This window comes from Parasteatoda tepidariorum, chromosome 2 (genome assembly GCF_043381705.1).
Source record: "Parasteatoda tepidariorum isolate YZ-2023 chromosome 2, CAS_Ptep_4.0, whole genome shotgun sequence".
Taxonomy (NCBI): domain Eukaryota; kingdom Metazoa; phylum Arthropoda; class Arachnida; order Araneae; family Theridiidae; genus Parasteatoda; species Parasteatoda tepidariorum.
The window spans coordinates 11,174,995-11,190,682 of record NC_092205.1 but is presented as its reverse complement, the minus strand read 5'-3'; the positions used below and the strand labels follow the sequence as shown (position 1 = coordinate 11,190,682).

General features: G+C 26.9%; 1 protein-coding gene across 2 annotated transcripts in view; it reads right to left on the bottom strand.

Moving 5' to 3' along the window:
* Nucleotides 1-3,046: 3,046 nt before the first annotated feature.
* Nucleotides 3,047-15,688, bottom strand: part of LOC107445636 (dynein axonemal intermediate chain 3) — a 40,008-nt gene continuing 27,366 nt past the window's right edge. For both annotated transcript variants that reach the window (XM_043053943.2, XM_071177168.1), the window contains exons 11-19: nucleotides 15,264-15,369; nucleotides 10,799-10,883; nucleotides 9,870-9,964; nucleotides 9,252-9,312; nucleotides 8,654-8,784; nucleotides 7,726-7,927; nucleotides 6,252-6,343; nucleotides 4,919-5,026; nucleotides 3,047-3,324 (exon numbers count right to left, since the gene is read on the bottom strand). In XM_043053943.2, the coding sequence (XP_042909877.1) occupies nucleotides 3,196-3,324; nucleotides 4,919-5,026; nucleotides 6,252-6,343; nucleotides 7,726-7,927; nucleotides 8,654-8,784; nucleotides 9,252-9,312; nucleotides 9,870-9,964; nucleotides 10,799-10,883; nucleotides 15,264-15,369 (1,009 nt within the window). In that variant the 3' untranslated portion in view covers nucleotides 3,047-3,195. The remainder of the gene's footprint in view (nucleotides 3,325-4,918; nucleotides 5,027-6,251; nucleotides 6,344-7,725; nucleotides 7,928-8,653; nucleotides 8,785-9,251; nucleotides 9,313-9,869; nucleotides 9,965-10,798; nucleotides 10,884-15,263; nucleotides 15,370-15,688) is intronic.

Below are 15,688 nucleotides of genomic sequence, written 5' to 3'. Positions count from 1 at the left end.
TATTCTTTTTGTTTCTTGTTAGTAATTATTAGCTGTTTTTTGAGAAAAATAAAGTAAATTACATTTTTTGCAAACTTTAAATTTTATACTTTTTTTGTAGCTCTTAGACTAATCACTATTTATATTGTCTGTTGGTTTCATTTTCCAAACCAATAAATTCCACTTTCTGAGTTTTTTCAAAGTTTAATTTCAAAGCATGTGATTGATTTATAAGTGCATATATACAAAACAAATTTCTTTAATAGTAATAAAATATTTTAGTCATTAAATAGCAAATAATTTAGTAACTACTAAAGCTTGGCTCGAATTAAATTAAGGAGTAAAAATACTATGGTGTATTGTTCTGTTTTTAATGACTGAATATGAACCACAAAATATTGTATTTATTTTTACTTATATAATTGACTAAGAAATAGAAAAGGAAAAATGATTTGACAATAAATTAAATATCAAAATGTTGGGCTTTTTTTCTAACTTAGTTGAAGAAATCTTAGTTTCCCAGCTCATTTTCTGAATTATTTTTATATAGTGGGCATAATAAAAAATGGAGCACCTTAATAATTTTTGATCTTAGTGGTATTCACATATTCAGATGCAATCTTGATGATTTAAAGGCCTAATTAGGGTAGATGGTATTTTGGATCACAAAATCACAATCAACACAAAACATACTTTTTTTTCCAACTGATCCTTGATAACAATTACTAACTAAAACTAAGTAAAAGAACTCTAATTACTAACAATGCCTGTTCGATAGGTATTGATTGAATACTCATAAAACTTGTGATTAATATTCTTAATATAAGTATTCTTTATCCACTTCATAAGTATTCTTTATCATATTAAAATGTGACTTTTTTATGGGTTCTAAATTTACAATACATTTGTTTAAGACAAATGACACTAGATTTTCGGAAATTTTTTTTCTAGCTAATAAGTGAAATTTGCCTTTGTTTTTTGATAATTTTTCTATTTATAATCGCTGCTTTTAAAACTCAAAATATAGTGGGCAAAAAAAAAAGGAAATTTATCAACTTAATTGAAATACATAAAAAATATTATTCATTACAAAAAATGTTTGCGTTTGATCAATAGATATGAATACAGTAGACAACCTTTACAACACAAAAATTGAAAAGAGAGTATTTGCATTTGTAGAATATTGTGTTATATAGATCATTTCACATATCTTTAAGCTTACGTTCTAACATGGCTGCAAAATTAGTTTAAAACAGATCAATCATAAAATGCTTTAAATATGAATACCTAAAAACACAAAAATATGCATTTAAGTATTAATTATTTACAGGGGGTAATTAAAATTTTCTAGAACATTTGAACTAATAACTCATCTATAAATTTTCGGTTTGCTTAGCTTTTGAAAATGTATTGTCTTAACAAATAACTAAATAATTTAAAAAGTTAATAGTTCTTGCTTGGTTGTGTGAATTTCTTAACTGCAGTTTTCATTGTTTATACCCATGAATTTAATGTTTATGGACAATTGCAGTTTACAGAACTGCATTATATAAATCTACTGTAATGGAATAATTGTCCTTTTCTGGTCTTTGATAGCAGTTTAATTCATTGTTTTTGTCACACAGAAGTGATAGAGGGGCAAAAAGTTATATGAAAAAAAGCAATAGTACTAAAATAAAAAAAATTCTTTTTGACAGAAAATATATTGAAAATGCTTGGAAACATGTAGAATTAAAAACTTAATTTTCTTCTTCAAACATAAGGGGGGGGGGGTGGCTCTACAATATTAATAAAACTACTTATCTGATTTTATTCAAATGACCGAAAGCAAATTAAAATATATTATTTATTTGGTACAGTAAAAATTTGCATTGTTGCATACCTTTCAAATAAAAAACTGTTCAACTAATGATTCGCTAATGCATTTATTGACTTAACATTTTTCTTCTTCTTAATTATGTGAGTGTGTGGTGGATTTCTCAGGCAGTAGCTCAAAGCGTTACCTAAAAGGTTGCAGAAGTTGCTAAGAAAAAACTAGTTCACCAATCTAATATATCTATGACTCAACACAAAAACGAAATTATTAAAAGGTTAAGTAACTTTTAGTAAGGTAATTTTTATCAGAGAAGATAAAATTTTTTTATGAGGACAAGAATCTTTTTCAGTGAAAGAGTGTTTGTTATAAACACAAAAATAAACCACAAATACGCTATCCACAATGTCGCCAGTAGAAAGTTTATACCACAGTGTTGTTACTCAATAACTATCGTGACAGTTTCAGGAACGATTAGATTTTGCCATAAACACTATCTTGCGATCCATGCCATTCTTAGAGTATGTAAGCAGTTGACAGTCAAAATTCGACGTGACACTTACATTTTCAGATCTAACCAAAACTCATGGCTTCAAATCCATCAAACAAGTGGGCATAATAGCTAAACAGAAGAGAGCAAAATCCTGTGATTTAATTTATATAACATTGATGCCAACAGCCAAAGAAGGAATATGAAAAATAAATATATGCTTATGACATACATTGCGACTGCTACGGTATGGAAAGAGGAATAAACAACGATCACTAAAAAAAAAAAAATAATGACCTGAATTTTGATAAGTAACGGCAGTCTATCAATGCTTTTAAAATCGCCGATCGACAGAACATTATAATATTCTCATACTTACAAATTTAATATTAGGTTAGTTGAAATATTTTTAAAGTTATTCCTTGAGAACTATCTAGTGAAATTAAAAAGAACTTTAAATTCAAATTATTTTTATAAAAAAATAATTGAATTTAAAATTCTTTCTTCCAAATTTGATAGCTTATTCAATTGAAATACATTTCAAAGATTTTTAAATAAGTTTATTATAAAATTATTATCTTTCATTATCATTTACTTGCATTAAAAATTTTTGTGCATTGTAGTTTCTTGCTAAATAAAAATTGAATTTGACTGAATAAATTTAAAAAATCATATTTATTTTTCTAAAAGTGAGGTACTCTTTACATTTTAAAAGCATCTTAAGGTGTAATAAAGTAGAATTAAGATTTAAAAAGCCAACATAATTGACTTATTTTAGTGCAATTCTTTCAAGATGACTTTAATCTGGATAAAATTGTCAGGATATTTACAATATGCTAATTACAAACAAAATATTCAAAGTACTTTATGACAAATTTTACAATATTTTAATGAATATATCATTTATTTTCAACTAATCACTTGTTTCTTCTTCAGATTCTTTCTGTGCCACATTAAATAGCTGCTGATCTTGTAATATCAGAAAATTTTTGTATGCATTTTTCATTTCATCTTCTATTTCAATTTTACCCTTTTCAGGAAGCTAATAATAAAATATACAAGATTTATTCATACATTTTGTAAATTAAAAAGAGAGGTATAACAAACAAGTTATTTACACCAAGGAAATATATATGTATAAGAGTGGCAGTTGGTCGTGTGAGTAGGACAAACAGGCTCAGGATTTTAAAAAATCAAATTAATTTTATTTAACCATCATAATCAGAGAATGAATATCCAAGTGACATAAAATCGAAGTGCTGCTCAATAAAAGTTAGGGAAAATATTGCAAAATGAATCCGCAAAATGTTTCGTTTTAGAGATAAGAGAAATCTTAATAATTATAATTGGTCAATTAAATGGGTCGAGGGAAAATTCTTTGTCACGGTTTAAATAAAGGGAAATATCACAAATTGTTAATTAATGCATAACTTGAAGCCAAAAATAGATTAAAAGACAGGATGTGAATATTAAAGTGTGAGAAAGAGGGTTTAGTTTAAAATAATAAATTAAGAAAAATATTTAGATAAAGGAATAACATAAAAAGAAGATTAGTTGAAGCTTTTTATGTTATATATATATGTATCTGTGTGTGTTATTTTTTGTAAAATCAATTTTCTATCATAGAATATGAATTATATTGTATTTTTGTGCAAAACAGAATAATTTGTGCAGATGGTCTCTAAATTGTTATTTTCCATAACCTCATAACTTTTCATTAAATAGGATACAAATTATCAGAGCATACTTCTAAAGTGTACAACAAGAAATTCTTTTTTATGGGTTGGAGGCTGATAAACACAAGTTTATATGTTAAGAATTTATAGAATAAGTAATATTTTGAATAGCAACTTTAATTCTAAGTATTGACTTTGTTTGTGTTTTTAAATTGAAAAAAACTTCTTACTATATATATTTTATGAGTATGAAATAACTTTTTATTAACGTTATGTTTCTTTAATGAATTAAAGTCAATAATTATACCCTTAGAACCAAAAAAACATTTTTTTTTTTTTTTTAAGGTTTGAAGGTCGAAAAAATATATTTGAAGCACCTTATTTTTAAATCTTAGTCCTTGCAATTTCTGTAATTCACCAATACTAGAAAACATCTTTTGATGCTAAACATTTGAAATGAAATTCATACCTTATAGAAAAACGTGAAAAAAGTAAAAATTGAATTTTCCTAAACTTTATAAAACATGACAGCGTGTATTTTCAACTTGCAGAGCTAAGCACCCTTACAAAATAGTGTTTAGGGCCACACAAAATATGTGAAACAGAAAGGTGAATATTTCTTCAAATCTCAAAATTTTTATAAAAATGTTTTACAATACTTAGCACACCATTGTTCACGGAAAATATGAATTTTAATTTTATAAAGCAAGATATATTTGTATACAAATCTATCACTTTTTTTAAAAATTTTATTTAATGGAAGGATTTCATTACTTGGCACACAGTTTATAGCTAAAATTACACATGAAGATAACAGAAATACTATTCTTAAATTTGATAAGAATTAATTTAAATATTTGCTTACTGAATATTCATTTAGTTTGTTTTAATTTTTAACAGAGAGCTTTAAAAAATCAAGACTTTTTTTAGTTTGTATAAAATAATTTTAAAATTGTTTACCTCTAGCTCTTTTTTATTTTCCCTGGAAACTTTGCCATCCAGGGCAACAGTTTCCATTTCATTTATTCTGGTCGTTTCTTTTTCAATGAAGTCTTTAACATTTAAAAGCTAGTTTTTAGAAAGAAGAAAAATCATTTTTGAATCATAAGTTATATCATACCAGATAAAAAAAAATCAATATATATTAAAATTGCAAAGAATGATTTTGTAAAATACAAATTTTTATAGGAATATTGAAGCATTAAATATTTAAAGCATAAATGTATTTGTGAAATTTATGGTTTTGAACTTTATGATATTACAGCATATAAATTGTTTGACATAAAGAAAAATTTTATTTTTTATTAAATAACAGAATTATGTTTGCTATTTAGCATTTTTACATTGAGGACAAATATGTAGCTATTAAAGTTGTAGTTGTTTATTTACGCCGCACAAGAGCTGTACGATGGGGTATTGGTGATGATCTGAGAAACATCCCTGAGGATGATTCGAAGACATGCCATCACAATTTTGATCCTCTGTAGAGGGGATGGCACCCCTGCTTCTCTAATAATATTAAGTAATTCTGGGAAGTTTTAAGTGAAAATTTGTTTTACTTATTTATAGATGATATCTTGTTAAAAAAGGTGACATGGTTGCTAGATTTAGAAAGAACTCACTTTTTTGGCAGTTCTGATTTGGCCACCTTTTACTTGTTTATTACTGTTTGTTCACGTTGCAAGCTGTGCACCTTCATACGTTAGTGTAAGCATATTATTCCAACAGTGAGATTCATTTTACAAATTATCATTTAGGTTTAAATTTCGAAGTTGGTATGTGTTAACAAGGTAAGAAGTGTTTTATAGCAACTCTTTTTTCAAATGACTTGAAATGACAGGTCTTCAAATGATGATTCTTCTTTTAAACACAAATAATAAATTAGGTAGCAAATACACATATAGAAGAAATACTACAAGTAACCCAGAAGTATAGGCAATCAAGAACTTGCAGCACTCCATCCATCCATAAAGTATTAACAGTTTATAAAGTTTTCATCCCAACTTCGACAAATGTTGTTTTGTAGGGACGTGGATATAAGAGCTCCAAACAGAAACTGTTTCCAAAGACATTGATTGATCTGCTTTTTATATGAATACAATTCACAACAACAAAATCACAGCTTCTATAGTTGTTGAAGTTAAAGAAGAAATTCTAAATTAAGGCTTTCTTCAACCATATATAAAAGAATGTCCAAGATTATTATTGATAAAAAAAAAAGGGTAAATACCATTAATATGCATGTATAAATGTAAAATTATGTTAAATAACATTTAAAAAAATATTTGTTTACTTCATTTTCTAGAGGTTGCCAAAAACTAGGTGGTAAACTCATGGTATGTACGACTCCCACTGAATCTCCAGCAGCAACTAGATATTCCATTCCTAAAAGAATTGGTAAAACTTAAAATACATAGAGTCATAAATTTAAACTATTTTTATTTTAATAATTTTCCAGCATGAAATAAACATGAATTACTTAAAGATAAAGCGATTTGGGTGCACTGTACAGAGATACTGCCATTATCTAAATTTTGGTTAGTATCGAGTGTACATTAGCAAGCATTGTCTTTCAAGTACTATGAGTAGAATGAGTCTTAAAATGTCACTAATAGCCAATTAGTATTGCCATAGATTTGTTTAGTATCTTATCCATGTATCTCTTTTAGGATTTTGTTGAAATTTTCTGAATTCTTAAAGATCGTACAAAATTCAAACATTCTTTATGAAGGGGAAAAAATATCCTATTTATGCATCAGTTTTGTTCTACTATTTATTACTATTTAAGCAACATGCTATACTCAGATCAATTACCATGTTTTAACTTTAGGTTTATTAGAAGTCCAATAACCTTTCATGCGAGATCATAAAATTTAATATGAGAAAAACGGATTTAAAACACAACTTTGAATAAATAGATTTAAACAAACTACTTTAATTTACAGACAATTTCAGTTCAGAAATTGGGTGTGTTAGTTTCTGTTTTCAATGAGTGGGTTTTAGAATTTTTGCTGTTTCTTTGGAAGTTTTTTAGTATTGTTGAATTGCTCAGAATAAAACAGGTCATAACACATTATTTAAGAAAAAAATTTAAAATAGTTTGTTAAGACCCCTTAATGTGTACGTAATGTGCAGTTTATTAAAGTAATTTGCATATTTCCTAAATAATTTTAAAAAGGAATCAATTTTCGGCACTAAGATAATGTGTAGAGCAATCGATTTCTGCACTCTGCACAGTAACAAGCACTTTTTATTTTCACCATTAATAAAAAGAGCCATGAAGGCTCAGTGGATAAAGCGTTCGTCTCCCATTGAGGTGAACCGGGTTGGAATCCTAGTCATCGCTGATAGGTACAAATTCCGCATCCGACTTGCACTCCTCAGTGGTAGAGGATCATGGGTTGGAGTCCCCTTGCCGTCAGACTAACCGTGGGAGGTTTTCCTCTCCATGTAAGGCTAGTGTGGATTAATTACATCGAAAAGGAAGGCAAATTTCTTCCAATACTTGATCCAGGAGTTCCTTATATACTGGATTCAATTCAAAACTGCAAGGCTACAGAGTCGAACACTAGTCATTGTAAATCCAAAATTGGGTCAACTGTTCAACGAAGGTTATAAAATTGACCATTAATAAAGAATAAAAGCAATGGTGCTGACTCTTTCAAACCAATGATGAAACACTCCCAATGGTAATATTTTGCAGACATTAAATTCCTAAATTAACACTCCTAAAATGAGTAGCTTATCAGATTCCTTCAAAAACTTACCTGTCATTTGTTGAATTGCCAAACAATTGATGCTGGATGTTGAGATGAAATGAATAGCAATGGGTTCATAAATATTCTGTGACAAATCCCACATTTCAATGGACCCATTTTCAAATCCTATAAAAAGAAGAGCTGGCTTTGTAGGGGACCACTCTCCTGAAGTAGCATTACTTAGTCTCTCACACATAAAAATTGGTTTAGTCTAAAATAATACAGTCTTAATGAAAAAATATGATCATTCATAAAAGTATTGATAATAATGTTAGGGTTAGATAATCATTAAAATTTATAATAATTATTGTATAATTTATAACATTAAAAGCGAATTCATAATTACAATATTTGTACTAGTTGAAATTTTTGCTTCAGCACTTATTACATAAATAGCTAAAATGCTAATAAATAGCTAAATATAATAGCATCTTATTTACTTTAAAGTCAGCCCAAAATCACTTTTAAACATATTACAGTCCAAAACATCCCAAACGTATTTTTAATTGATACGGAATAAACATTTTTCACAAGGTTCTGCTAAATATACTTCTTATCAAAAAATTTTCTTTAAAACTGTAAGATTTGTTTAAGATAATAATAAACATATATTTGGTTTCCAAAATTGGAAAATTGATTGTTATAATTCCAAGTATTTTAAAATTACTGCTCCTAAAGTTTAAAGCTGTCTCCTCTAACTAACCAGTTTCGAAAATGCAAATTTGCTGTTCCACATTGTTCCTGGCATACAATCACACCATTTTAATTAATTGACAGCATTATGCTCCTTTTATATTATCTCAGTTTCTGGAAAATATTTCGATTTAATAAAACGCCAGTTTTTTAGATCTGTTAAAGATTAACAATACGGTATTTAGTTTTAAAATCGAAATTTTAGACAAATAATCATTAAAAAGTGTCTTAAATTACAACTTACTTTAATTCCATGCTTCCAAAGAGCAACTGTTTTGCCTCCAGCACTTAAGAAAATATCTTTTATGAAAGGAGAGCTTTTAATTACTGAGACTGAATTACAATGAGGAGACTGATAGTATTCTGGAACCTTAGCTATAAAAGATAAGTTTAATGAAACATTAAAATTCACGAAAAAAATATATTTAGCACTGTTACGCTAAATTAGTGATATTTAAAAAGATTATAATAAAAATAACAATTTGTATAACAACTGACAATATTAATGATTTTATTATTATGATAATACACAAAATATGTAACAATTATTATACTTTACATAAGTAAATCAAATTTTTTATAAATTGGATTAAGAATTTTTAATGAATTGGTAGTTTTAAAAGGTTATCATGATTCTGATAAGAATATTATTATCAAATGTTAGTCGTTTGACTGTATGAACTCTTTAATACTTTTCTCTTTGATTAATTAGAGAAAGAAGATTGTTCGTCTAAATGCAAAGTAGTTCTATAAGAAATATCAAAATAGCACTAATAACAGCATAATTTGGCAATGGTTTATTGTTTAATGTTTAAATGATATTGAATAACTGGAAACATTACCCACATATTTTCCTGCTTCATCTTTGAAAAGTTTAAAAGTACCCGATAATATAGCTCCATCCTATGGAAAGATATGTTATACACAAGAGTAAAAAATATTTCTCTAATTGAAAAATCATGAAATTAGTTAAATACAATATCAACAACTAAATTCTCTAATATGCTACAAAATGATACTACTCCAATGTAACTTGATATAGGATACAAAATGATTAAAATGTAATGATAATAAAACAAATAAATATACCTTTCATAAAAGAAGAATATTTATTTATACTGTCCAACATGTAGAGTTATTTTTGTAAAATTCAAAAGTCACAAGTTTCAAGTACAATGAAAAATTAAAGGTAATAAAGATGGAAACAAAAGCAGTTCTCACGAGAAAAAATAATTTAAATCTAATTTTTTTAAAAGGTATATTTATTTTTCAAGTTTTCTTAAAAATTTCAATTAACATTAAATAAAAAACCTATGCATAATGTAATTTATAGACAACCTTAGACAATATACAATTTTAATTAAGAGCCCACTAATAAAATAAAATTATATAAACATAAAGTAGTTAGTATAGAAACAATTTGCATTAAATGAAATTTTTTAAAAAACAGAAAAAATTACTGCACAGCCTCCGTAGAAATCTGCATATATATCATTGTTTTGTGCCACTGTTTCATGTCCAAGTAAATCTGAATTTTCTTCTTCTTGTATATTTTCTGGAAAAACATGAAGATTAAATACTGGAATATTTTAGCTTAGAAGCATGGGTGCCACTTTAAAAATATTTCAAGGCTGAACTTATTTTTTGACCAATTAACACGATCTAGCGTCGTTTAACAGAATTTTCAGAAATTTATAGCTTACTGACTCCAAAATGTATCCTTCCATAATAATAGCACAGATATTAAATCAATTTGTTTTTTTTTTTCATTTAGTTACTTTTTTTCACAGCAAACAAGATATAAGTTATAGGTAACATTGTAAGATCTTTTTGCCCCAATTACTAGATAATAAATCACAAATTTTTTGTGATACTATTCATATGCCTTTTTTTTTTTTTTTTTTTNNTCTTTTTTTTTTTTTTTTTTTACTTCATCATTACTTATATCTCCTCCTATTTCCATAAATTTTTTTTAAAAAAAAGAATAAACTTGACTTTGTTCAGAAATTCAAAACATTAGGGGTGAATCAAAACTTAAACAAATTTAGATACAATAATAGTACAAATTTTGTTCAAGCAAGCAGGCACTGAAGTTCAATCAATCCCATTCCTTCATTGCAGAGCAACATCATTACGAGATCACTTCGCAATTATTATGAAAAATAACTATGTTTTCATTAAAATATTATATTTTTATAGAATTAAATAGAAAAATAAATAAATAATGCTTGCATAAAATTAACATTTTTAAGGGAAAAAAAGGACATTTTAATGAAAAGAACACATGGAAAAGAGATTAATGGATGAAATTTAGTCTACAAGCTGATTTCAGTACCCAGGAATGAAGAGTGGCACCCATGTATAAGTGAGTAAAACTGCTGTAGCAAACCTTCAAAATCTTTCTCAGTATTCTCTCTTAGAGAAAAGCAAGTCAAAGATTTTTCTTCTTTTCCATCGGGAGACATTAGTTGCATCTAAAAGCAATTTAAAAATACATTATGCATATAATTAGCTAAATATAATAAAACGATTGTCTCAGTTTGAGAAGACACAAGTTGGTTCTTATAAAATACAATAAAGTTGAACTTCAGTAACACAAATTTCCTAAGTGTTTGATGTGTAGTTAATAGAGAAAAACCTCTTATACACATATAAATTTTTTTGGTGACCCTCAATTTCTCATAAAATAATTTTTTAAAAAAAAATGCCATCAAAAATTTGAAATGTTTGCTAATGGCAATTGAAATGGGCTACAGGTGTCATGGAGCATAACTCTCTACCTATGGCAGCACTTCGCATGCTTTCACCATTAGTGTGTGGAGAGTCATAGAGAAGGAAGGACGTTAGTTTCTGTTTTGATTTTCAAATAGATTAAAATCTTTTAAGTTAGGAAATTATATGCAATTGATTACTACATTGAACATATTTCTAAAAGAAAACGTCGTGGAAATTTTTAGAAATATTTGTAATTTGCCAAGTAATTTACTGTTTAATGTCACAGGCTAAATAACAAACTTTAAAGACAAAAAGATATGGGATACTGACAAGAGAAACTAGGGAAGTGTGACTCGTCAATTTTGAAATAAACTAGTGGGATGTATGCCTTATGAGAAATAATTTTAGGGGGAAACATTCGTTTCGGCCCATAGAAGGTTTTGTGAGAGATAAAAAATAATTCAATATATAGAAAAATCGGTATTTTATTACTTTAATGCAGACTATTAGTTATTGTAATTGTCTCATACTCCAATTAATTTTGTGGTACTTTCACGTACTATATAATGCATATTTATTGTCAAAATTGATTTCGAAAATTTTATATATCTGTAGTTTTTCAGAAAAACCTGTTAGGTTAATTTTAAAAAAAAAATTGACATCAAATTTTTTAAATTTTTTTTCCAAAAAACTTTCCAAATGAATTGGAGTATGTAATTGCAAATCAATTAATTAATCAACAATTAATTAATAATTAATTAATAATTTATTAATGATTAATTAATTTTTTGATTAATTTATCAACTAGCAAATTAATTAATTATCCAATTAATTACAAATTAATTGGATTATGAGACAATTACAATAACTAATAGTCTGCAATTACAGTTATTATTATTTGCTAATCAGATCTCTAAATCTGATTTTTCTCATTTTCCAAGAATACAATCTTTAAAATTCACTATATCAAACAATAAGATTAAAAAATACGAAATTAATTTGAGAAAACTATCTTCAGAATTTGAAAGGAGATTTCAGGACTTTAGAAAAATGGAACCAGAGTTTAGTATTTTTGCGACCCCATTCAATGTTAATTACGAAGAAGTTGATGCAAAATTTCAACTTGAGTTAATAGAACTGAACTGTAATACTCTCCTGAAACAAACTTTTCATACAGTACCATTACTAGAATTTTATAAAAATTTAAGTCCAGATAATTTCCCANATCGTATTTAAAAAAAAAAATATTTTTGAATAACATCAAAATAGATATTTTTAAAAAAATTTTAAAAAAAAAAAAAAAAAAAAACAGAAAAAATTACTGCACAGCCTCCATAGAATTCTGCATATATATCGTTGTCTTGTGCTACTGTTTCATTTCCATGTAAATCTGAATTTTCTTCTTCTTTAATATTTTCTGAAAAAACATGAAGATTAAATACTGGAGGCAAAAACATGAAGATTAAATACTATTTTAGCTTATAAGCATGGGTGCCACTCTAAAAAAAATTTCAAAACTGAACTTATTTTAACTGTTTGATCAATTAAAATGATGATCTAGCATTGTTTACCAGAATTTTATAGCTTACTGACTCCAAAATGTATGTTTCCATAATAATGGCACGGATATTAAATCAAGGATTTGATTTTTTTCCATTTTGTTAATTTATTTTTTCACAGCAAAGAAGAGGTAAGTAATAGTTAAACTTGTAGATCTTTATGCACCAATCACTCGACAGGGTGCGTAGCCAAATCTTTTAGCAAAAAATAAGCACTTTTTAAACACTCAAAAAAAAATTTTAAGTACTAAATACATCAACAAAATACAAAATAATTTTAAAAGCCTTTACATGATCATGATAAAATAACTAGTTTCTGACAAAGAACTCTTTTTTTTTAATTATATTAGCCATTATAGATCAAGAGATTTTTTGGTTCAACATCAGAGGATGGAAAATAAAGCCTGAAATTGAGAATATCTTGCAAAATGTAGCAGAGTTGCATGTGAGAGTGCAATAATCTCACCGAACCCAGGTTAGTAGACACACATGCGGACTCGCGGGTATTTCCTCAAACATGTAAAATGATTGGCGCTTTCATACGCTATGGACCGACGGTACGCCGAAATAGATTGTGGTTGAATGAATTGTGAAAACGTTGAATAGAACAATGCGAAAAGTACGCTTTTACACAATAAATGGCATAAATCGACATTCCCTTTTCGAAAACATCATTTTCGAAACGGAAAAATTTAGCACTTTTAAAAAACATCCAATGAAAAAAGCACCTTTAAGGGCTTTTTAAAAAACAAAAATAAGTACCCTTAAGCACTTTTTAAAAAAGCTATGCACCATGCTGGATAATAAACCACTAATTTTTTGTGATACTATTCCTATGTCTATTTTCTTTTTTTTTTGCTTCAAGTTATAGATTTTTCCTCCTATCTCTATAAATTTAAAATAATAATAATCTTAACTTTGTTCAGAAATTTAAAACATTAGGAGTAAATGAAAACTCAAACAAATTTAGATACAACAATAGTACAAATTTTGTTTAAGCAAGCAGGCACTGAAGTTCAATCAATCCCATTCTTTCATCGCAGAGCAACATCATTACTAGATCACTTTGCAATTCTTAGTGAAAAATAACGAGGTTTTCATTAAAATATAATATTTGTATAAAATTAACTAGAAATAGAAATAAAAAATGTTTCCATAAAATTAAAAATTTTAAGGAAAAAAAGGACATTTTAATGAAAAGAACAAATGGAAAAGAGATTAATTGATGAAATTTAGTCTGCAGATTTTTTTCTCAAGACTGATTTCAGAACCCTGGAATGAAGAATGGCACCCATGTACAAGTGAGTAAAACTGCTGTATCAAACCTTCACAATCTTTCTCAGTATTCTCTCTTAGAGAAAAGCAAGTCAAAGATATTTCTTCTTTTCCATCGGGAGACATTACTTGCATCTAAAACAATTAAAAAATACATTATGCATATAATTAGCTAAATATAATAAAACAATTGTCTGAGCTTGAGTTGTTCCTCATAAGATACAATAGAGTTGAACTTCAGTAACACAAATTTTCTACACCGTTTCCTAACTGTTTGCTGTGTTGTTAATAGAGAAAAACCTCTAACACACAGATAAAATTTTTGGTGACCCTCAATTCCTCATAAATTACTTTTTAAAAAAAATACCACCCAAAATTCAAAATGTGCGCTACTGGCAATCGGAATGGGTTATAGGTGGCATAGAGTACAACTCTCTACCTATGGCAACACTTTACATGCTTTCACCATTAGTGTGTGGAGAGTCATAGAGAAGGAAGTATGTTAGTTTCAGTTTTGATTTTCAAATAGATTAAAAACTTTTAAGTTAGGAAATTCTATGAAACTGTAAACTACATTGAACATAATTCTAAAAGAAAACGCGGTGGAAATAAATTTAAAAAAATATTTGTTCCAAGTAATTTATTGTTTAATGTCACAGACTAAATAACAAACTTTAAAGACAAAAAGATATAGGATACTCAGTGAAGATCAGGTTCAATACATTCAGATGCATAATTTATAAAGAAATAAAATGTCTGAATAAAAACAATATACATTAACACTAACTTATGTAATTAAAACTAAACGCAATAAGACTTAATCATTAGTAAGTTAATACATTTAAAGTAGATTTCAAAAAATTGTTTAAAACAGCTAGTCCTGTAATAAATAACCATTTTATTCAATAGCATTAATAAAATTTAGAATTAGACGATTAATCATGAATTTAGAAAAATAAATTCTTAAAAGTATTTTAATGCATTAGTACTTGGATGTTGTGGAAGCATTTTACTTATAAATAAATCAAAGTAAGTTTATTTTTAATTTTAAAAAATAGTGAAGAAAATTGGTAATATACCACAAAAGAAGTTTTTAATTTATAAAATTATCTCATTTTTATTGAATTAACAAATTATCTAATTTAATTTAGCCAGTTCTGACTCTGATTAAATTAGATTAGTAATATTAAAATTAAATAGTCAACTAACTTTTCATGTAAAACTAAAAACTACCTAATCATTTCTATATGATTGACTACAGAAAATACAATATAAAAGAGTTTTATCTATAAAATAATTACTTACAGAATGAAAAGGCTCCCATATCCCATCTAGTAGAGAGTATTTCTTTGGTAGAGAAACATTAGCTTTGTAAGGAAAGCCTAATCTTAAATCCCAAAACTGTATCAAACTAAAATAAAAATGAAATTCTGATAGAGTGACTGAGATACATTAAAATCTGAATTGTCTTAGATAATTTGGACTCTACCTACTTTAGATAATAAAAATTTATGGATAATAAAGATTCATCACTCTATTCCAGTTATCATTATGAAAATGAAGTTTTTATTTTAATGTTGTTGTGGTGGTGATGTATAGTTTGATCAGAAATGCAGATACAAAGCTTGGACCCTTAAATGTAAATTTTACTTTTTGAGTTTTTCAAAATATCTCGAGAACTTTTTAAGTGAATTAAAAAATTTTGCACACAATTATAAATTTTGTTGCAA